This window comes from Candoia aspera, chromosome 2, assembly GCF_035149785.1.
Source record: "Candoia aspera isolate rCanAsp1 chromosome 2, rCanAsp1.hap2, whole genome shotgun sequence".
NCBI classification, from domain to species: domain Eukaryota; kingdom Metazoa; phylum Chordata; class Lepidosauria; order Squamata; family Boidae; genus Candoia; species Candoia aspera.
The window spans coordinates 116,233,679-116,258,399 of NC_086154.1; the positions used below are offsets into that span (position 1 = coordinate 116,233,679).

At 43.1% G+C, this 24,721-nt stretch overlaps 1 protein-coding gene across 3 annotated transcripts in view; it reads left to right on the forward strand.

The window, feature by feature from the left end:
• The first annotated feature begins 426 nt into the window (after positions 1-426).
• The window catches only part of BAIAP2 (BAR/IMD domain containing adaptor protein 2), a 167,255-nt gene continuing 142,960 nt past the window's right edge, over positions 427-24,721 (forward strand). For all 3 annotated transcript variants that reach the window (XM_063293384.1, XM_063293383.1, XM_063293382.1), the window contains exon 1: positions 427-581. In XM_063293384.1, the coding sequence (XP_063149454.1) occupies positions 504-581 (78 nt within the window). In that variant the 5' untranslated portion in view covers positions 427-503. The remainder of the gene's footprint in view (positions 582-24,721) is intronic.

A 24,721-nucleotide genomic window follows, 5' to 3' on the forward strand; every position in this document is an offset into this window, starting at 1 on the left:
TCCGCAGACTTTCTCACTTTCTCGCCCCTGGGTGTGCGGGCGGGCGTGAGAGCTGCGTGCTTTCCCGGACTTCTTGCTGTGAGGCGGCGCGCGCGAAAGGTGCCGAAGCGCCTGGGGTCTGGCGGGGCTGTGGGCGACTGGTGGGGGTGGCGGCGCGCCTGGTGCGCGCGTGTGCGTTGCATGACTCCAGCAGCCCTCCCGCCCGCCTCCAGCCTCCTCGCTGACTCTGGTTCGCCTCCTTCCCTTCCTTTCCTATTCCCCGCCTTTCGCAGGCTGCGCTCCTTGAGGCAACCGCCAGGGCAGAGCAAACGGAGCAGGCGGAGCTGGGGGCGGGTGGAGGTGGAGGCGGGGGTGGCTGCTGTGGGATGCGCCCGGCCCTGAGAGGCGCTATAAAGCGTCGCGCCTCTCTCAGTCGTTTCGCCTGCAACGTACACGGATCTTAGCTGTGGTGGCGGCTGTTGCTCTCCCGCGCTCTCCGTTGAGCCCTACGTCCTGACCAGTCTATGGTGTTTCCTGGACTCCCTGGCACCGTCATGTCGCGCTCGGAAGAGGTGCACAGGGTCACCGAGAATGTCTACAAGGTTAGACCCGATCATCCGGATTCCGGCATCTTCGGGAGAGGGGCGGGTGTCGGGTCGGGGTACAACGCTGTGCTGCGCCTGTTGCACTGGAGCAACTTCCCGTCTCGTCCCAGCCTGCGTGAGAATCTTTTTTGCCGTGGCGGGACTCCCTCCGTTTTGGCACTCTTCTACCTCCCGGCCGAGCCTGGCAGCGATGCCGGCATTGCATGCTCGTTTTCTTTGTGTGCCTTGCGGAGTGGCAATCACCTGTTGCAAGATTGTGTACCTTTCCTTGCCTGCACTTCTCACCAGGCCGACTCTGCTGCCGGATTTGTTGTCTTTCCGTCCTGCTTATCGTAGGGTGTCTTTCACCTTGAAGCAAATTCTTTTTAAGCCCTTACCTAACCGGGTACTGTACTGTACCTTTCTTGGATTCGCCTGATTCTGCCGCCCAGCCCTTGCTTGCTTTCTCTCCTGCCTCGGCATCGATCGTTTTGTAATTGCGAGGAGAAGATAACCCAATTCCACCTAAACTCCTTCGCTGCTTTTTTTATGTGGTGCTGTGGAGACTAGATTGAAAACCATATTTCCTGGGGCGAGAAGTGTGTGTGTGTGCGCGCGAGCGCGCGTGTGTATGAGTTTCCCTGGGAAAAAGGAGAGCGGAGCCATAAAGAACAGTCTCCTTTGCCAAACAAGCGAGAAAACCGTAACTCTAATCTCTTCCTCTCTTTTCAAAACAGAGCTTGTTTCCAGTACTTGGTTTGCTTCAAAAGAATCGCAGTTTTTAGGCAAAGAACAGTATTTTAGTTTGTTCCTTCTGCCTGGTTAATGTCGACTGCATTGGTCTGAAGCTTTAGTTGCTCTCTATTAGGTATTCCTGGGGAAGAAGCATAATCCCTTTATTTAAAATTAAGATTTTTCCTCTTCTCTCCCTCTGCCCTCTGCCCTGGCCTCTCTTTTGTGTCTAAATAGGGGAAAAACAGATTTTGTTCCAAAATGGGTGGAAAAGGATGGCTTATGTAAGAGTACAGGTGATTTGTGTGTAGGAATATTTTTAAAATAACGTTTCTTTTTGTGTTAAAAATGAAAATTAACAGTCTACATTTGATTCTTTATTGTTCTGGTTGGAAAATTCATTCTAGAAAAAAAAAATGCTAAAGGACAGAAACACCCCCTCCCTGCATGTCAACACACACTTCCTGGTAGTGATCCTGTGGTTAAATCTTCATCCTTTTTTTGCTTTTGATGTGGCTTTTAATTGAATGCAATTACCTTAAAACTGATTTCTGCATTCAGAACTGTAAACGTCCCAGGGCACTGGTAACATTACAGAGCTGGATTCCCTGAAAAGCTGAGATTTCTACATGCTTGCAGGTATTCATGGTTTCCTTAGAAGCTGTTCTAAGGTTTCTTGTTGAGTAACAAACACAGTCCCCTTCTAAACTGTTTCTCTGCTAGGTGAAATCTCTGCTCCCAGCATGGCATGTTAGCAGGGGTTGCGCGAACAGACATTTTTTTTTCCCCTTTCAGTGGTGTCATTTTAATTTTTACATTATTGGGTTCATTGGCTGCATTTTAATCGGTATGACCAAGTCAGTAAGAAATAGGTTGGTTTAAAGGGAGGTAGATTCATTTTAATTTTTACATTATTGGGTTCATTGGCTGCATTTTAATCAGTATGACCAAGTCAGTAAGAAATAGGTTGGTTTAAAGGGAGGTAGATTCATACTGGAACATAATTCTAGGCGGGCATAAGATGGAAATTATACAAAAACAGCCATTATTATACTCATTGAGTTAATAGCTAGTTAGCTAGCATGCCATTCAAAAGCATTTATCCCTTAGCAAGCAATGAACTGCTAATTCAGGAGGTTCTTCAAGGCTTATTTGCATGAAGTGCAATAATTTAGCTGCATGCCTAATCCAGTGCTACATGTAAATAGGTCTGTACTATTTACCACCTGCATGTATGTCACTTGCAGAAATCATAGCCTGAGAGCACAGATGGTGCTGTCGGGGGCGGAGGGGGGGAAGAGAGGGGGCTGTTGGTGGAATTCTTCCAGCACGATGTCATACTTGAAAGAACAAGTATACTTTCTATCTTGTGCATGGAACCAGGGGTATGGGATTTGGCATATGGTCGTTTGCCCTGACCCTTTGCCTCTAATGTGTTTGGGAACAGTGGTGTAACTTCTACATTTTTTCTCAAGAGGGAAACATTTTCAGCATAAAGTTAGAGTCTGTGCATTTGGAAATACTGTTTGGCCTGGTCTTCCAGTTACAGACACTTCAATGAGAAATACTATTAGGTCAGTAATTTGTTCGTGGAAAGTCATTTTTTCGTATTAGTGAATCCTTTAAATGTCCATCTCTCAAACCCTTGAGTTTGACAGCTTACTGAAAATAATTTTTTAAATTGATCGGTTCTACTTCAGTAGGCCCTGTGAACCACACTTAATAAAATCTTACTAACTTAGGAATGTAATGCAGGCTATCATGCATTAAACTAGACCTAGTTACGCTGTTCTCTGGGGTCAGTCTGTGTGCCTTTATTTAAATTAGTATAACATTAAGTTATCTAGGAGAAGAGTGAGGTATCTGAAGTATTAGACTCCCACCATTTAGTCTGGTGTGATATCGAAAAGCTGTCTCTTTTCTTTCCTCCTTTCTTTGTCCTGGGCTTTTTGCATATTTTGATACAAAATCATCCTTGGCCACTTCAGGTTCTATCTTTCAGCAAGACTGAGTCTCCTTCCTTCCTTCTTTTTTTTCATGGACAAGTTTATATACTGTAATTTTAGGATCCAAATAACACAAGGATTGTTGATATTGAATAATATCTGCTCCCCTGCCACAAGGCAAATGCTTTTTGAAATAGTGGGCCAAGAGTTCTTGAAACCCATTGTGCAAAGTTGCTTTTTGAACAGGATTTAATTTTATCATGATTTGCACCCATAAATGTATGTATATTGTTTCTGTAAAGAGTCCAATGATAGAGGGACAGATAGATTTGAACACTGTTGTTAGTTTTCTTTTTAAGAAGGTAGAAATTCTCTGAGTTGTGCTTGACATCCATGCAGTTTTCTTGGCAGCTTTGCAGAAGTAATTTGTCATTGCCTTCTCATGGATAGTTTCTGATCTGCAGCTCTAGGATTCCCAAGTGGTCCTCTATCCAAGGACAGTCAAAGTTGGCCTTGTGTAGCCTCTGAGAGCATTCTAGGTCAGCAAGGGGGTGCCACGTGTGGTTTTTAATATCATAGTCCTAATACATATTTGTAATAAGAACTCTTGGTTATCAGTTGAAGTTTACTTAAAGTTATTGACATGATTACAGTTGTGTTGGTATAGTACTTGGAGAAGCTCCCCTGGTACAGGGGCTGGATTTACATACCATGCTAAGCCAGCAATAGGCAATCTTTTGGTTGCCATTGGCTACCCTTAACACCTTTGATGAGGCCAAAGGCTGCACTGGCTCTAGCAATGATGCCAAATGGATATGTGTACCTTGTGCATGCGGGGAGGGTCAGGATTTTCCATTTCTTTTCCCAGTTTTCAGGTTGTATGTGGTTGCCAGCCCTTCAAGGTAAATCAGACTAGGTCACCTGCTACTTTTATTGTAAAGCTATATATAGTAACAGACTCTTGCAAGTCTGAATGCACTTCTGTCCTCCCTCCCTCCCTCCATTTTTGTGAGAACTAGGGAAGGTCTTGTCTGAAATATTTAGGTTCCATTCCACTTCTACCCCAGACTCTGTCCTCTTTTATCTAACTGTTGACTTGATAGTGGCTCTTCCTCCTGTTCCTCAAAGACATTCCTTCTTCCCTTCACAGTGGTTTGAGATTTTTTTTCATTGTGCAAGAACTGTTTTAGGGATTACACTGCAGCTTTCATGTGTTTTCCCCCCTCAAAATGGTAGATGGCTATAGTGTTGATTTGGGACAATTTCATGCTACCCATTTCTACACTAAGCCAGTACTTGTTTAAACCTGGTTTATCAAACAAGCTCTAATGGTTTAAACCAGAATGGCAGAAGTCATCTTACGGCTAAGTATGATGTATGTATTCTGTCACTGTGATTTGTAAACCATGAATTATAGCTTAGCAATGATGTGTAAACTCACTGTTTCTCCTTGCAAGGGTTTGCTGAGTATGCAGCCACTGTAGTGGCCCTTCAGATTCTGCATAGCTGCACCCTGCTGCATACCTCACCATTGGTCATGCCAGCTTGGCCTGTTGGGAGTTATACCCTGAGGTAGAAATAATTCTATGTGCTACGTGATATGGGTCTCCATTTGCTTAAGAGTTAGAAACAGCTATGTAGCTATATGCCACTGTTTCCTTGCTGCAAGGGGAAATGTTTGGCAAGTAAGATAGAGAAAGGGTGTCACTGTCTTATATGTTAAGTGCAGAATATTAAGTTTATCCCTAAATCAAAACTGTGTAGTACTAGGTTGCTACACTGAAATATTTCTTGGTGTTGAAAATATCCCCTTTTTTAGTTGTAGAAAAAAAAAAAGTTGCAAATGCTCATTATAGTCCTTAAACTTTTTTCCTGGCATACGCACTGTTTATATCTACTCCATGCCTTGATTCAGCCAGCAGCCAAACTAAACCAGGGTTTAATGTTGACTGGTAGAGTTTGACAGAGAAACAGTCAAGCTGTTCACATCTTGTTTACTTGCTTTGTTATTTCACACCACACTTAATCTCCAGCACAGCTGTGGTCAACTTGCTCACTTTCCAGTAGCATCACCAGCAGTAATGTTCGGTTTGATCCTCAGAGGTGTGATTGCAGCAATACAAAAGAAAAGGGTTGCGTGGATGCGTCAAATGAGTCTTAAGTGACCTTGGGAATGAAGTTGCATTCCTGGACCTGACATTCTAGATATCAGCCACATAGAGAAGTACTCTATATTATTCTTATTGGCATGTCTTAAGAATACATACACACACACACAATATATTTATTTATTTATTTATATATATATATATGGTCATTTTCGTTATTTGGATCTTTTTCACTGCGTTTCATGGAAAGCTATTGAGATACGGATGCTACTTATGGGAATATCTTAGTTTAATTGTCAAGCATTCGTAAAGTGTATATAAGTATTCAGATGCTTTTTGTACATTTTATAGGAGAGATATAACTCCTATAATTTCCATCAACAAAGAAACCAAATATATTTCTGGGGTTTGTGGGAGTTGCAATCTAACATAATTGGAAGGTACTAAGTCAGGGAAGGGTGTCTTACAGTCTTTCCAAAAGATTGCACTAATGAGTGTGCTGAGGGTGAGCTGGATGGCTGAGGATTGTGAGTGCTTAAGTTGAACAAACAGGAAGGGAGATGAGGCTGAATAAGGGAACTGGATTTGCCAGTTACCCAAAATCAAGCATGCTGGCCATTGCTTCTGAATGATGGCTGCTGCTGCTGCAGTTCAAGTTGTTGTCTCTTGAAGAACTGCGCTAATGGCATGGTTGTAGGAAAGGTAACTGTTTCTCTGGGAGTTCAGGCACAGTGCTATTGTCAGCCTGCTTGCTCTTCCTGTATTGGCAGATGCATATTTCTATGAAGAGTTTGCTCTCAGGCCCATTTGCTTAAGGCTCCCCTACTTTGAAAGAAGGAGGAAAAGCAAACAGGACCTTCATGTATAGGACACATCAGTCTTTACTGGACTTCCTTTGTACAGAAAGCAGCTGCTAGTAATGTTGCATCAAGTATCTGCACATACCTGGATTATCAGTGTCATTGAACTCTGTTGTGCTGTCAGACTATCTACAAGCTTTTTTCAGTGCATAAGATTTTCCTGCCAAATTAAATTTGCTGCCACTGGAAGATTTAGCAAATAAGGGAAATAGCAAAGCGACCATTGCTACATACTATAAAGTGGCTGGATTTGTACAGTGGATTAAAGCAAAATAACAGCTCATTTGTTTTTTGGAGTTTGCTTATTGCGTGAACCCAATTGATTGTAGTTACTCCATTAACATAGTTAAACCATACTTCAAAGCCATGTATGAACTCAGCAAATAAAAGATTTTAATAGATTGTATTGTATATTTTTCTTATCCGACTTTCCTTTTCAGTTTCGCATGGATGATTAAAGAGTAATACCAAGCTTCTCCTTGTTGTGTCACTAGTATAGAGACCATTAGTATCATACAGGGAGCACAGTTTCTGGAGGGGTACTATGTGAGTCTCTTGCAGCACAAGAACAACAGATAGGTCTCTGCTCTGAGCATAACTCTTAAGTTTATTTTCTGGTAACAGCCAAGGGAAGAAGAAGCAAGATCAATAAAGGACAATATAAGCTAGCCTGATCATATTCATATTTGGTCATGCCAGCTGGGAATTATGCCAAATGTAATGTAACAAATCTGGAGGAAACCATGTTGAGGAAGGAAAAAAAGAGGTGTGTGCATGTGTGTGTGATATAGGCTCAATTATAGCTGGTAAAGGAGCACCCAAGATTAAGCTGAAAGCTTCAGAGGAGAGGATCAGAACTGGTATTTGTCATTTATCTTTTAATCATATTATTTATTGTTTATTTAGACTCATAGACCACCAAATCAAAAGATTCTAATTATTTCATGAAACTGTTAAAATTGCAACTTGAAAATTGCAGCAGCTATGATGGTGCAAACTGTAGAAACTTTACAATGTGTCTGCAATTTATCTGCAAGGACAGTTGATGCACCATTGCACCCAATTTAATTATTATTATTATTATTATTATTTTAAAATGGTGATTGGAGTTCAGCCATCAGTGGGGGGGGCACTGAAATGCTGTTTTTGAGACAGTGATCTCAAATCCAGGCTTCCCTTTGCTTCTGTTTATATAAGCCAAGTATAGAAACAGATTTTTACAAAAACATTATAAGGTCAAAATGAATTAGAAATTCTACCAACATTTTTCTTCCTTATAAAATATTGATAGTAAGATATTAAAAAAAAACCTGGTCTTGGATCTCTTCTAATTTGACCTCTATCCCCTAATCACTAGGGATAGTAGCAGTTTCACTCAGATTAGGTTCATGCATTGCACTAAGCCATGGTTTACATATATTACTCTAAACAAACCATGTCATTTTAAATATGATGTTTGAAGCCAGCCTTTGCTTAAGCCTCAGCTTTCTTGAAAACCATGCCGAGAAGTTAAGGGGATGCAAATCTAAGCAATCTTTTTCCACTTTGTTTTATTTTAAACTGATGTATTCATTCAGCTATGAAAAAGTCTGAAAAACCTGTGCAAAGTCCTTTCTTCTGAGAAAGGAAGTGAGAACTTGGTTCCATGACAACCTGATATTTTCCTTCCTAATATTGAAATTAAAGGAAAAACACGTCTTGACTGACTTGGTGCTGCCTTGTGTAGCAATGATTGTACAGAGAAGGACATTTCTGGTAAAAACATACCCTTCTTGGGACTGTCAGAACCGTTTAGCCTTGCAAGGAGCTTCTTCAAGCTTCAGATTGGAACTGGAATCTTCAAATGCCTTGAAACTGAAAACCAAACTCTGGATTATTTGGAATTCTTTTTGGGTCTCCAGAATTGCTTAGGTGCAGACACAACTCTGCTGTATCAATGGACTGCTCTGGTTAGTTTCTTCTCTCTGTGGGATTCACAGAAACACCTCTCAACCTGGATATATAATGTATGTTAGAAAGAGTGATGTCTTGTGCCTTCTCTTCTACAATGTGTTTTCTGCTGTTTAGACGTAAGAGCAATTTTGATGGCAAAGAGGATGGAGAATTGTATACATCGTAGCTGTTTTTATTTGTTCTTTGAGGATGGTTTCACTCTTGCTGTACATGAGATGATATTCATAGAGACACAGAGTTGGAAGGAGCTACTCAGGCTATTGGGTCCCACCCCCTTTTTGGTACACCAAATTGAAGCAGCCCAGACAGATGGCTGTACAACCTCTACCTGAGCATGTCCAGTGCATGGGAGCCCAGCATTTTTCACCACTGAACTGCTGTTGTTATTAGCATGTCTTCTCTAATACCCATAGAGAATCTGCCTTCTGGTAACATCCATTATTCTACATCAGACGTGTACTATGGAATGATAAAGAAGAGGTCCTTTTTGTGTGTGACATTCTTTTAGATATTTGAAGAGCATTAGCGTATTCCTGCTCAGGTCTTTTTTTGTAATCTAAGACTATTATACGATACATATTTACCATGGAATTGTAAAAGTTCAGAATAAAGTATGCATTTTTAATCTACTGACAATCTGGGAATCCCCTTGGTATGCTTTAAATTCAGAAGACTATTTTCTGGATGTGTTAAGATATGTCATCTGGGCATTTGCTTAAGCTGCTTGAACAGTAAGCAACAATGGTGACTTCTGTTCTAAAACCATATTTTATTTTTGTTTGGTGGTGAATGTGCCATAGTGTCTGCTTATAAGAACAGAGAACATGAATACACTGTGTCATCTCTAATGACAGGGAAAGAAGCAATATTTTGATCTTGAGCTGGAAAGCTTTTTTTCCCCTTCAGCTATTTGGTTATTCATTTGCTTAGCATCTTCCTGCTAGGCTGACAGGATCTGAAGCAAAGCAGGAACAGCTTCCGCTAGGAAGTTTAAGAAAGGCATCTAATGCAAGCCTTAAATCTAACTTCTAGAACAGTGTTTTTTAAACTTGTCCCTTCCCACTTTAAAAAATTATGGAGGACCCCAAAAGGGCTTTTGTTTGTATGGGTTATATTTATTGATATTTACCATATTAAAAATTAAAATTAACACATTCACTGCCACTGCCACTTCTCACAATTGTTTGATGGGATTTTAATATTGTATTATATTTCAACATAGGCTGGCAAATAATTTTGATTTCGTGAACCCCTGAGAGGGTCTTGGGGGACCTCCAGGAGTCCTCGGACCACATTTTGAGAAACCATGTTCTAGAAGAAATAAGAAACAGAATATGCAGCATGCCAGATAGGGAAGTTCTCTTAAGCTTGCTTGGCAGTAAATCCGCCTGTTTCCAAAATTGCTGATGCACTTCATGTTGCTTTTGCTGTTTAGTCCTTTCCAGTGACTGAATAAATACCCTGTTTGATCACTGGTGCTTTTAAGAATGGTCTCACTTGGATATCTGCATTCCCAAATTCACACCTATGGAAAGCAAAACTAGACTAACTGTGTGATAATATCAAGATATTGGCTGGTTTCTTACCATCTTTTAGCCTGGAGAGATGGACATTGGAAGTTGGTATCTTCCAACAGTTATCTTAGCTGCCTATACTGAATATGACGGATATAAGAAGATTCCTCACTGCAATTTGGGTACTTCTTCCCGAATCCCCCCTTCCTGCAGTTTATTTCTTACTAAAATATGGGAAGAATTAATGTAAATGGATTACTCTTTTATCATAGTAGTTATATTCCAGGATTGGGTATGTTGCCAATATGGATTCTGTTTCCTTTTCTGAGTAGCAGTATTGCCATTAATTACTGTGATTTTACATTTTCCAAATTATGTATATATTCTGTATTGAAAATAATATACACATAATTGGGGCAATGTAAAATTGTAGTAATTAATGGAATAGATATTGTAAAGCCTAGTCATCATCATACCGTTGCTTTTCCCTCAAATCTGTCTACAATCTTCTGCTTTTTGTAAGCTACCCATTCGTTTACAGTGCAATGTAAAGTCTCCTTTAGATCAAGCTATTTTCTGATAATAGTCTGGAAATTGTATGTCATTGCCTTCTTTCAGGAAGTTTACTGGTGATCTCCCATCTAAATACTAACCAGGGTCAACGCTACTTAGTTTTGCAGTCTAGACAAAGTTACACAAACATACGGTAAATTTTATGCATATTTATGGAAGAAAAGGATACTGTTATGGTTGCATACATCAGGGTTCTCCAGTCTTGCTGGGCATGGGAGCATTTTTGGAATTTTGAAGAGTCTTAGGTGCTTTTAGAAAGTAGTTGCAGTGGTGGGTGCATCCAGTCACAAATGCCCATTTCACAAAAAGGAAAAAGGGAAGGAGAAAGAAAGAGAAAAGAAACCTGAATATAGGGCAGAGGTGGGGACAGGGGCCTAGACATTAAGCCCATTTTCTCTTTCTCTCTGGGTTCTGCACAAGATTCATTCCCATATAACATTAACTTTTCTCTCTATCATAATAACATGTTCTCTATTTTCTCTTCTCTCCCACTTGGTCACTATGCAAGTCTGCCTAACATTTCTTGTTAGTCTCTGCCACCCTGTGAGTATAGCTCTGGTCTCCTGATGTACCTTCTCCTCTGTTGAGTCATGCTGCTGCTTCCTCCCCTTGTCATAGTGGGTTGTCCGTTTGCCACTCCCTAGTTTCTCTCCTTGCCAAGCAGAGACAGTAAGATCTGTCCTTCCCTTCCTTTTTTATATGTGCATCTGGGACCCCTTCAAAGTGCAGCACTATCTTCTAGGGGACTTCCATCTTTACTACCTAAGAATGCCTCTGATTCCTGTGGTCAAGAAGTATAATGGGAAATAAAAACATCAGGCACCCAGAGGCCAGTCCTTCATACTGAGTTGTTCCTTAGCACCTGAATTTTACTTTAAAACTTTCGAACAAAAGAAATAGAACCAGTAGGGTTCTTGGCAAGGTCAATAGAACCTCCTTGTCCACCCTCCAATATATAAGATTTTAATTTTGTAGTTTTAAGTGTATTCCAACTATAACAAAGGTTGGCTCTGTCTGCACTAGCTCTTCTTCCTGTGTTGTGCTCTGTGGTTTTAATTGCCTTCAGAATCCACCAAGTGCCTTTGCCATTATCTTTGTTTATTTGACTGCTTTTTGCAGGGTGTGTGTGTGTGTGTGTGTGTGTATTCCTACATCCCCTCACACACAATGACCTTAATTTAATTTTAATGTATTAAATGACCTGGGTCCCCAATTTTCATACGTTCACTTTTCCAAAGCCACACCGCTTAAAATGGCTTTGATTCCAGGGATCTGCGATTACTAGCGCTCACCCTTGGGATGATTACACTTAATGAGAGTGGAAGGAACTATCAGCCTCCCCCTCACCGCTGCTGCCTCTACAATCGCTTGCCTACACATGTGGAATAATTACAGGGGAGGATGGAGAATACTTGGCACCCACCGCCAACATAATCCCACTTCTCCTCTACTGTGACTCATCCTGATGGCTCTCACTGTGGCACTGATAAAAGTCTTATCACCTCTGCTAGGGATGTCTGAAAATCTGCATCGGCATGACATCAGAAGTCTCTACCGTGGAGAGGTGCAAATTCACCCACTGAAGCAGACACTACTGTTTATAAAAGTTGAGTTCTGCATGTATGAAATTAGAGCAGGAAAGCAAACTGTCCTAATCACAGTTAAGTTTTTATTCTAGTGTAGAAAGCAAGATAATAGATGCTGAAGAAGGCTAGAATATTGCCAAGTCATCACTGAAAACCATGCTTTAAAGCAGCATTTCTCAACCATGGCAGCTTGGAGGTGACTTCAAACTCCCAGAATTCCCCAGCCAGCATGGGGAATTCTGGGAGTTGAAGTCCACACATTTTCAAGCTGCCAAGGTTGAGAAACACTGCTTTAAAGTTTGGTGATACAGAAACCATTTTTCCCTTCTTCCTTAATATTGCTTTATTTGACTTGGCTGAACACAGCTAGAATTTTTGATCATGGCTTGCTGCAGATTAACAAGTAAATGTCATCCCAAACAGGAGAGCTGATTGCTTTATTATCTTTACGTCTGCGGGGAAGACAAGAGATTCTCATTCAGATGAAGCCTAATTAAGATGGTGGGAGGCTGTCATGTCCTGACAGCTAGAAGGAGATATGCAGGTAGACAGAGGGTGGTCTTGGTCCCTAAAGCCTCTTTACAGATGTAATTCTTTCTGATCTTTACTGCATGACTGTCTGAAACTGTTTGTATTCATAGAGAGCATAATGCAAATATAATGACTAACAGAAAATAATTGAATGTAGAGATATTGCAATATCTTTCTTGGATTCTATTAGGAAGTGGTCTTCTTTGAGATTCTGCTTAACAATCTACTTGCTACTGGCTGTTTTCTGTGCCTGGATTTCAGAGTTGCACAAAGCTGTGATTAGCTAAAGCATGGTTTACTGAACTATATTTGCACATTGTAATTTTGTTTTATTAAGCTTGGTTCACACAATATGCTAAACTAAAGGCACACAAACCACAATGATAGCTAGGTGTCACATGCAAACCTAGCTAGGGTAAGTTACATTGATTTATCAGTGCTGTGATGCAGGACTGATGATTAGCAGAAACCCAAGCTACTGATTGAGATCTTAGGGGACAACTACCTTTTATCTCGTTGTAAAAACCATTTTCTACATTGCTTTGAATATATCACATGGATCACTGCATGCTTAACTCTTAATTAAGGATTAATTATCTAGGCATGCAAAGCACTGCTGTCTCAGTGGAGAGCTTCATAGAAAGATAAGACATTGCTGACTAGCCCATAGTATATTAATAGTTCTAGATGATGTTGAAGGTGATGATTAGCATTTATACTTTATCTTTTCTCAGACAGCTTAAGATCCTAGTTGGATATCCTAATGTTATCCTCACAGCAATCCTGTGAGGAAGGTTGGGCTGAGAATGTGGCTGGGTCAAAGTCATGCAGCAGGTTCCATAACCACACCTCTTGGACTGGCTGAAGGCTAACTCCAGCCATGTCTCCAGCACCAGCAAACATCCTGGATCACATGAGAATATGCTATCAAGGTGCTATGGTTTGGCTCACATTTCATTTCAAGCGCTGCCCTAATGTAGCTTGGGGTATTGTCTGAACCTAGCCATGATGGTTTGTAAACTGTGCATGTGGTTTACCATTTTATGTGAGCCCAGTCAGATTATAGTTTATTTAATAAACAGAAAGTGTGGCACAATGCAGTGTACAAGATCAGTCTATTAGCTTCTCGGTAACCTGTGAGATGCAGTAAAGGCAATCTGTAAACTCTCAAGGCGTTGTGTTTGGCAAATCTGAACCAGATTCTCCTTCACATTCTGCTAAATTAAAAATATCATCACAGACACAAATTAAGGGTGTTTTCTGAGTCTGTGTGCTGCCGAAACTGGATCTGGTTTTTAGTAGACATGCAGTTTCTGTTCCCTCTGATACTACAATGAGATGCTTTGAATACATGGGTGGGAGTGTCAGATGTAAATAGTGATTGGTTTGTTTTGAGCAATACATTTTAATAATGGGGTGGAGTTCTGGAGCAGGATCAACCAGTTCAGACACTGGAGGAACTCCTTTTAGCACAGAACTTGCACACTGCCAAAGTGCTGATGCTACTTCCAAAGACAAAACTGCTTTCCCATCAGCAGCTCCCCATCTGTGACATTCCTGAGCATTGTAATCCTGTGGCTATAAGAAGATGAATACAAATGTAAAGCCCTTGGGAGGAAAATGGTATTGTTCAGGTGTGAAGTCAAAGGCTGATTACTTCCATATATTTACATCATGGCATGGGGTCTGACTTAGAAAACCTGAGGATTTGGTTTCAGTTGAGTGCCTTGGTCTGGGGAGGAAGAATAAACCAAAACTCCAACACGGTGGTCCTGATAGCTGAGCAATACCAGATTTGATGCCGCTTCCTGTTTTTAACTCTATTCCTCACTTTGGGAAAATTAGGGAAAGCCACAATACTGTCCCCAATGTATTCCATGCTGCTTCCCTAATCTTTCTTGCTTCTGTTCCTCCACACCAGTCTCCTTATAGCTGCCCTGCTGTATCCCAGAAATTAGCATGCTAAATCAACTACCCATCTCTGCTTCAAACTCAACCCTGGCCTTCCTCTTCTGTTTTCAAATAGATGATGCTTTCTCACCCAAAGGAACTGGGTTCTGTGAAAGTCATAAGAGCAAAAGTATGAAATGTAGTAGAGTAGGACAAGGATCCTTGGAAAATCTCCTGCATTAAATGCTCTCCAAGATCTGTGGGTTAGGTTTGTGTTTGTCTTGTCCAATAGAGAGCTGTGCGTGTTTGGCTGTTTCACCCTCCTCTTTAATTGAGTCTTTAAGAAGATAAAGGAATGTAATTTGAAATGCAGGTCATCTGAGGAGGAGGATTCACCCGGGGTCTTCTGAGGGTCGTGAGGGAGGGGCAAACAGCGCAAGCCTATATTATATGTGGAAAGGAAGGAAGGAAGACAGAGGAAGGAAGGGAGGGAGTGAAAGGAAGGGGAAGGGAGGAAGGAAGGATTTCCAACGCTCCCTGCCAGCTTCCCACAAGCAAAGCCAATGGGGAAATCCCCTCCCCCCAGCAAAGTGGTAGGCAGCTCTGTGAGGCAGCTGAGGAGGAGTAGAAGGAGGAGGAGGAGCCGTCACCGGGGCTGTCCTTAGGGTTGTGAGGGGAGGGGAATTGGCACAAACCTATATTATGTGTAGAAAAAAAATGACCCAATGGGTCATGGGTTGTCTAGTAGATATTAAAGAGAAGGGGTAGGAGCATTGAGCCTTGTGGCACTCTGCATGCCAGGTGTGCCAAGCTTGATCTCTTACACACACACGCACACACACACACACCATTGACACTGACTGGAACTGAACACGGGGAAAGGAAGAGAACCACTGAAGCACAGTGCCTCCCAAACTGCAGGCAGTCCAAAAGGATACCATGGTTGATAGTATCAAAGACCACCGAGAGATCAAGGAGAATCAGGGCAGCCTTAAGAAACCAAGAGAGGGGGTGGGATCTAATAAGTAAGTGATCGGATTAGTAGTCTGGAGGATCCTGTCCATTTCCTTGGGAGTCACAAGTGCAAATTCTTCCTAGCTAACTGGGCCAAGCTAACTAGGCCAGACAGTGCTTGAGTCCCCTCAGTGGGACCTGTCAAGTCAGAGTCCAACTCCGAGAGAGTCCGAGCAACTTCATGTGGCTGATGCCTAGAATAGTCTTCACTATGGCCCTTGCGGTGCTATTTATGCTACAGTCCTGGAGTTTCCCCTTTTCTGGAGTAAAGAACAGGATGGTGGAAGTCCTACTGTCTAATTTCCCAAAGCGGTTGGGATGTGAAAGGAATTACCTCTTTCTCTGCATGTTTCCTCTCTCCTGCAGTCGGCATTTCAAAGCCAATAATAATGCTCATTAGTCTGTTCTGGGCTCCCCCTTCACCTTTTGTGTTTCTGTATCAGTCTTAGGGTTCTCCTAAGCCTGCTCAGGCTTTTCTCTTAGGGAGGAATGGCTTGAGGGACACTTCATATTTTGGTAGAAGAGAAGTGCTACTACGGAAAGGCTACCATATTTGGGCTGCAAAAATTCAGACCTCCCCTCCCCACAGTGGCAGCAAAAAGACTATATGGTAATCTAGTGTTGCTCTGAATTTTTACAGTCCAGATTTGATAGCCATACGTGATGGGCAGGATGGACAAGTTCATGTCACAACAACAATTTTCTGGAATTTTTCTGGGTTTGTGGGAGTAGGATTTTTGGTTTTTAATACCCTTATGCTAAGTCTGATTTACAGCTTGGCCTATAGTTTTCATGTAGTTCCTACTTCAGAACAGAGAACAAGAATGGTATCAGACTGGGGAACTTGTAGCTTCAGGGGCCACAGAAAAGGCTTTATGTGGTCCTGGGGCCTTAGGTTGCCCACCCCTGCAAGATTTAGCATTGCCCCCAAAGCACCCACATCATTGTGCAGAAATCATGAGCCTTGAAAAAGATGCTGACCATTGATTGATTAAGATATCTTATAAATATACCCCTTCCTGCTATATTAAGAGGAGTTGGAATGAAAAGACATATACTGGAAGATCATAGGAGTTCTGGAAAATGTCATCTTCTTTTATTACTTCATTTAACCAATGTCTCAGTGTATATTAATAGTGAGATCAAATAGCATTATGGAACTGCCAACTTGTAATTGCACCCATTTTCTTCTCTTTCTCTTTAGTACGATGCGCAAAACACAGTTTTCACTCTTTCCCTGTATTGCCTTTACAGCTTTAGCTGGGTGATACGAAGCCCGGGAGTACAAGGCAGCTGACCTTCCTGCTTTCTTGATACCAGTATGGCATCAAGGAGATGATCTTCATGTTTCACTGTGTACCTCAGAAACTAAATGCAAATTCTGATTTAGCTCTGCTATATATATTCTACAGACTTTGATGCCTTCATCATAACATAACATTTCTTTTAGTAACACAGAAAGTAGGAAGCATACTTCAAAGGACAACTGATCCAAGAGCATCCAGTGGTACCCATTCAAGTGAACAGTTATTTAATTTTAAAGAAATTAAAAAGGGACTTGGCATTTAGAATGATCTCCAGATACATCTCCATACAGGAAACCTTATTGTGACAGCCATTTTGAGAATGGGCAAGTCACAAATGGCAGCCATTTTCTTTGAGCCCACAATCTCAAAATACACTCATTAGCTCAGAAAGTTTGGAGACCAGTATCTCCAGAATAGTAACCCTTTATAACTTATGGCTTGCTACCATAATTGAATGGGTGTGTTTAATTGCACTAGTTTGAACCAGTGTTCAACCTTGAATTGTTCTTGGGGCCAAGTATTGTCTAGAATTTGTCCATAAAGAGCATGCCTTTATTCTGTTATGCTAAATCTAACCAAATCTACAAGGGAACAGCAGCAAAATTTTACCTTCCATGATAAAAGATGTAACTTCTTATACATTTATTGGATCTTGGTATATCTTGGCTTTAGAAATTATCACATTATTTCTTTTCTGCCTTATATATTGAAATGAGTTTTATTCTGTGGTAAGACCAATGATTTAGATGCAATCAAATATACATTTGCCAGTTTGATTGTGCAAGGGCCATGCACCATATGGTCTTTTGGAATACACTTCGATAGACTGTGTTATGCATCTGTCCATGAAACAGTGTTGTCCTATTTTTACCCAGTAGGTGCACTTCATATTGTTTGGTTTTGAGTAGAGTTGGATTTAATTTTGTCTTAGATCATAAATTTTGTTTCCAAGAAAATGCTTATGTTATGAGGACTGTTTTTCCCCAGCATGTTGGCCACTGGAGCTTCCTTCCATGCAGTTGTGTAGCTGGATCTATCCATTGTTCGAGCCAGGCAAGTATTACATTCCATTTGGTTCCCTGTCCTTCTCTACACATTCCCTGTATTGCACAGCTGAAGAATTTATTCCCTCAGAAGTAATTTATTAGGACAGCATGCTGTCAGCGTCTTCTTCACTTCCTCTTCCTGATAGCTGTTTTTTCTCTGCTTCTTTTCTTCCATACCCAAGAACCTGCTGAGAGAGGAACCAACTGCTTTTGCTAGAGCTTTGAACTGATCATTGGCATTGAGGGCTATAGTAGCACCCCTCTCCTGTAGTGTGCTGTTCCATGTTGCAGTAGATCAGCACCATGATAGATAGATTTGAATAGGGCAGTCGTAAATCCCCACCCTAAAGCCTTCAGAAATACACACCATTCAGATTTACAGCTCTGAACTCTGCTTTCATTGCACCAATTTTTGAGAAGATTTGGCGATCTTGTGACTGGAATGCTGCAACCACTGCAAGCGCGAATCAGTTGCCAAGTACCCATATCGTGATCACATGACCACAGGGGTGCTGGGATAGCTGGAACTTTGAGTACCGGTCGTAAGTACCACTTGTTCAGCGCTGTCATAACTTCGAATGGTCACTGAATGAGCAGCTCTTAATACTACCTGTATTTGTTTTAAAACAAAAAGTAAAACCTGCTTTGAGTTGTGCTCAACTTCGAGTGGCTTCATGAACATACTTTTGTAGTATTTTTTACAGTGGGTATGTGTGTGTGCGCGCGCCTTCAAATCAATGTTGACTCCTGGCAACTGCCTGGACAAGTCCCTGCAGTTTTCTTGGCAGCATTTTCGGAAGTGGTTTGCCCATGCTTTCTTCTTCCTAGGGCTGAGAGAGAGAGTGATTGGCCCAAGGCCTCCCAACTGGCTTTGTGCCTAAGGCAGGACTAGAACTTACAGCCACCCGGTTTCTAACGATTACATGAAACTGGCTGTCTTATTTTTTACATTAGTTGATCATATAAAGATATTACTGATTCCATAAATATATTATTTGAATCATGACTGTTAGTACTGTTATAGTATTTTGGCAGTTATGTGTGTGTGTGTGTACGTGTGTAGATATATAGTGCATTCGGAAAGTATTCAGACCCCCTTCACTTTTTTCCATTTTGTTATGTTGCAGCCTGATACTACAATCGTTCAAATTCATTTTTTTTCTCATTAATCTACACTCAGTACCCCATAATGACTGTCGTAACAGTCAGGAACCACGCTGAGACAAGGAATAGGTCTCTAGTGTTTTATTACTGCTACATTAGACAGAAAATCCTAACAAACTGAAGAAGCGTGGGAAAAACCCAGACAGATAAATGCCAAAAGTTAAGGCGGGTCTGATCTGTGTCTCTTTGAATGGCTGCTTAACTCCTCAGTACTACACATGCGTTTTCCCCCCTGGATAGGGGCCTCCTCCTGCTCACCATCAGTACTCATGACATCACCCTCCCCTCCAGATTTACATTCCATTTCAGCCCCCTCCCTTCCAGAGTTCCTTCCTCCCTCCAGAGGTCTCATAAGAGTCCATCTCCCCCTCTAAGCTCCCATGGGAACTGGGCAATGATGGAAATTCTTCAAAGGAAAACTCCTCCACGGACGAATCAGTGCTGCTCTCCAGGTCTGATAACGCTTCTGGCCCAGGTGGCTGCTGCTGGAAAATAGCTAGATAATTAGAAGATTCTTCCCCCCTCCCCCTTGGGAAATGCAAGCCGGAGGTGGAGGGCTGTGGCTCCCCCTCCTCCTCTCTCTCTGGCCTCAGAGCCTCTGGTGGGGGTGGAGGTTGCCAACTTACGAACTCCTCTGCTTGGGATTCCTCTGCTTGCTCAGTCAAGTGAGGAATCTCTGGTAGAGTGCGAGGCTTGGGTTTGTGAGGGAAAAGCTGATGGAATCATTGAACCAGCGCTGGTGCATGCACATCTCTGGCATTTTCCCACGTGCGCTCTTCCTCAGGGTACCCTTTCCAGTGTATTAAATATTGGATGCCCCTTCCCCTCCTCCTAAAGGTAAAGGTAAAGGTTTCCCTTGACGTAAAGTCCAGTCGTGTCCGACTCTAGGGGGCGGTGCTCATCTCCGTTTCTAAGCCTTAGAGCCGGCGTCCCTAGGGACACTTCCGGGTCATGTGGCCAGCATGACGACACGGAACGCCGTTACCTTCCCGCCGAAGCAGTACCAATTAATCTACTCACATTTGCATGTTTTCGAACTGCTTGGTGTGCAGGAGCTGGGACTAGCAACGGGAGCTCACCCCGCCGCGCGGTTTCGAACCGCCGACCTTCCGATCGACAGCTCAGCGGTTTAACCTGCAGCGCCACCGCGTCCTAGAGTCCAGAATTTCCTCGACTTCACATTCTTCCTCCCCCTCCACAATTACTGGAGGTGGGGGGGAACATTTGCGATTGTAGGGTACTTGGGGGAGGGTCTTTGGCTGGCAAGGCTCTGTGAAAAACTGGATGGATTTTCATGGATGCTGGCAGCTTTAAGCGATAAGCCACTGGATTTATCTGCTGTACCACAGTGAAAGGGCCCACAAACTTAGAGTCCAACTTCTTGTAGGGCCTGGTAGAGGTCAAAAACTTGGTAGAGAGCCACACTTTGTCTCCTACCGCAATCGCTGGCCCCTCTTGTCTGTGAGCATCTGCAGCTCTCTTGTAAGCACTCTTTGCCCTGTTCAGCTGCTCCTTTAACAACTCCTGTGCGGCTTGTTGCTCTTTAAGAAAATCAGCCATGGCTGGAACAGTTCCCTGCTGGGAAGAGGTGGGCAACACCCAAGGGTTAACCCCATAGAGTGCTTGGAAAGGAAACATCTTGGTAGAGGATTGCACAAGTTGTTATAAGTAAATTCTGCCATGGGGAGCAGGGCTGGCCAATTGTCTTGCTGATAAGTGGTGTAACACCTGAGATACTGCTGTAACCATTGGTTAATTTTCTCAGCTTGCCCGTTACTAGCTGGATGATGCGATGATATAGGTGGATCTGGACCCCTAATGACTGGAAAAGGGCCCTCCAGAACCTGGAAGTGAACTGAGGGCCTCTGTCATTCACCAAGTGATTTATCATGCCTCTATACCGAAAAACATGGTCCATAAACAACTGTGCTGTGGCTTGCGCAGATGGGAGGCCCTTGCAAGGAATAAAATGCGCCATTTTAGTGAAAAGGTCCACCACCACTAGTATGGAAGTCAGCCCCTGGACCGGGGGTAAATCAGTGATGAAATCCATGGAGATTGTATCCCAAGGCCTACTGGGGGTGGGTAGGGGTTGCAAAAGTCCTGTGGGCTTCCCTGGGAGAGGCTTGGCTCATCTACAGGTATGACAAGAAGCAACGTAACCCTTTATGTCTGCAGTCATCTTAGGCCACCAGTAGTCTCTCAGAGCTCTATGGAGAGTTTTGAAAACACCTCCGTGGCCTGCCGTTTGATGGTCATGGCAAAGTCTCAGTACTTCCCTCAATGAGGGGGGAATGTATAATCACCCGCTATGCCAGAGGATTCCTGCCTCCACATTAAATGGGGAGGCAGTGTCTTGCGGGCCCCTCTGGAGGTCATCCATCCTGGCCCTGGCATACGGTCCTGTTGCTGCTGATCTCTGACTCGTGTAAATAGGTCCTCTGCTTGTCTGCCTGCTGCTAAAATCTCTGTCTGGTTCCCCCTCATAGACTGCTGAAAGTTGTGAGGTTGTAATATAGTAGCCTGTACCTCCTGGTGAGTAGTGGGGGTTGCCTGAATGAATCGAGACAGGGCACCTGCCAAACAGTTCTGCGCCCCGGGAACATAAGAAATAACAAAATTGAAACGGGAGAAAAACTGGCTCCATCTGATTTGGTGTGGGGTGAGGGATCTGGTGTTTTGTAGAAGCTGTAAATTCTTGTGATCAGTGCAAACTTTCACAGGAAAGGTTGCACCTTCTAGCCAGTGTCTCCACTCTTGAAATGCTGCTTTCATTGCTAGCAACTCCTTGTTAAAAACATCATAGTTTCTCTCTGCTGGTGAGAGCGTGCGGGAGAAAAATGGACAAGGTAGCAATGTATTCTCTGTTTTGTTAGTATATTGCAATAAAACAGCCGCGATAGCAAAATCTGAAGCATCTGAATGCATTATGAATTGCTTTGTGGGATCAGGATGCTTCAAAAGCGGCTGGGATGCAAAGAGCTGCTTAAATTCTTGGAAGGCTGCCTGCTCCCTCTCCCCCCAAATGAATTTTGATCCTTTCTTCAAAAGCTGTGTGAGGGGTTTAGCCCTGTCACTAAATTTATTTATGAATCTCCTGTAAAACTTGCAGAACCCTAGAAATTTTTGTACCTCTTTCACATTTCGGGAGGGTTGCCAAGAGAGAATTGCCTGGACCTTAGAAGGATCCATGGATATGCCTTCTGTTGATATTTTATAGCCCAGGAAATGTAATTCAGTTAAATCGAAGGCACACTTCTCTAGCTTGGCGAACAGCTTGTTCTCTCTGTCTTTGTAAGATATTATGTACATGGGTTACATGAGTTGTAGCATCCTCAGAGAATATTATCTAGATAAATGACCAGATACTTATCTAGTAAATCAGAGAAAATTTGATTCATAAATCAGGAAAATATGGCTCCTGCATTAGACAAGCCAAAGGGCAAAACAAGGTACTCAAATTTACCAAACCTGGTATCAAAGGCAGTCAGATATTCATGCCCCTCTTTCATCCGGATCAGATTGTACGCATTCCTGAGGTACAACCTAGTAAAAATGCGTGCTTTCTGTAAGCGATCCAGCAGATCAGATATTAGGGGGAGTGGGTAATTTTCCTTGACCGTGACTTTGTTGAGGGAACTGAAATCATGCACCACTCTCATGGGTGCCTCCTGGGTTGCCGGTGCCAACGGGTCAGGCTTCTTTGGTACGAAGAAGGTAGGAGCAGACGCTGGGGAAGTAGATGGTCAGATGAAACCCTTTTGAAGATTAGAATCCAAGTAATCCTTTAAGGTGGCTAGTTCCTTGGGGGACATGGGATATTGTTTCCTTGCTGGAATCTTGGCTCCTGGTATCAACTCAATGGTGCAATCACAGTCCCTATGGGGGGGTTGTGCTGTGGCCTCTTGTTCTCTGAAAACGTCTGCAAAATCTGCATACTTGGCTGGCAACTGGACCCCCCCTGCTTCCATGACTGCATTGGTTGCTGGAGAGAGAAGAGCGGCTTGAACCTTGTGGTGCTGGCATTCGTTAGCTGGGAAGGAGATTGCTCCCATAGTCCAGTTCAACAATGGGTTGTGGATTCCAAGGTGTGCCCAGGACTATAGGCACATTAAGTGATGCAGTAACATAAAGTTGGATCCACTCAGTGTGGTCTCCCGTTGTTAGTTGCAAAGGTTCTGTGAAACTTCTAATCGGCTCTGCCTTGAGGGCTGGCCGTCAATGGTCTCAATTTCTATGGGACGTGGCAATTCTATGGTCGGGATGTTGAGGTCTTGTACAGTCTGTACATCAATAAAATTGGTGGAAGCTCCAGAATCCACAAGGGCCTCTAGCTTGAACTGGTGCTCTGGGTTTACGTGCATTATGACTGGTAAGTAGTAAAAAGATTGCCTGGAATCCTTGGAATGAGCCCTTCTTAATGTAATGATTGCCTATCCTAAAACACCATCAGACTCATGAACACGTTCATAAAGATATCTGATTTATTAAAGAATAGTATGCAGGATCACAAAGAAAGCTGAGAATGGAAAAAGCGCGCCAAATGCAAACTAAAAAACCCTCGGTACAAACGAGATCCCTCCCCCCGTAGAATCTTCCCAGGCTCACAATCCCAGGTGCTCCTAACGGCTCCTGATGGTCCGCGGAAAAAGTCCTTGAGTAGACCACATAACCCAAACACATTCCACAGATACAGAGCTTGGCACAATGTTTCACAGCAGCTCCCTCCCACCATAAACGCTCGTCAGCACCATGGCATGTGAAAGGTTACGATGTACAGTGCACATTGAAACAGTGAACATGACAATTGATTGATGGTCTCCCTGCTGAGCTCTGTGGAGGGAGACCGATGGAGTTTCCCTGGTTGGAAGTCGAGGTGGAGGTGGCTCTTGGTTCTGCTGCTTGCCCTGGGGCTCTTATGGAATTTGCTTGGCTTCTCGCTGGGCAAGCTCTCACCATGTGCCCCTGGACTCTGCAGTAGAAACAGAGGGCTCTCTCTCTCCTTCTCTGTCTCTCAGCCTCGGAAATAAGCTGCCTGCTTGCCCCGATCTGCATCGGCTCCTCTGGTCCTGAGTAAAGAGATGCTGTGGAGAGAGCTGGAAATCCTGGAAGGGCTCTGAGGCCCCTATTTCTCCCCGGCTGCATCTGTCTGAGCTCTTCTAGCCTGGCGTCTACGACCACAGACAGTTGATATAAACCTTCTAGGGTAGCTGGTGTTCCCTGGCGCACTAATTCATTTTTAATTTTTTCATCCAGCCCTTGTTTGAATTGGTCTTTCAAGGCACTCTCATTCCAGTCCAGATCTCCTGCTAACAGCTTGAAATCAGCAATGTAAATTCCCACCCTCTTGTTGCCTTGCTTGAGCTTCCGAATTTCCCGGCTGGCAGTGACCTCTCTGATCAGGTCATCAAAGTGTGCTCAGAACCCTGCCAGAAAATTCTGGTAGTCGTTGAGAATTGGGTCGTTCTCCACCATGGGAATAGCCCATTTGGCTGCTGGGCCCTTTAGCAGACTTAAAATGAAGGTGACTCTGGTTCTGTCCGTGGGAAATCCTGCCAGTCTGCTGTCGAAAAACATTGTGCACTGTGTGAGAAAGGTTCTCAACTGTCCTGCTTCTCCTCCAAACTTCTCTGGTAGACTGCCCTGGGATCTCAAGACTACTGGCGGAGCTACTGCTGCTGATGCTGGCACTGGTTGTGGGTTAATCGGAGCTGGTTGTTGTAACTGCTGTAGCATGGCTGCTTGTAATGTGTTGATCTGGAGATCATCTTGTTGTTGATGTTGCAATGCTGCTGCCAGTTGTTGGATGGCTTGCCGAATTTCCTGGTTTTCCGAAGACATTTTTCCAAATGTCTCTTCCTTTTTTTTTTTTTTTGTTCCTCCCTCTTTCAATGGGAGTAAGAGTTTGTTAGGATTGATGTCCTAACAGTCAGG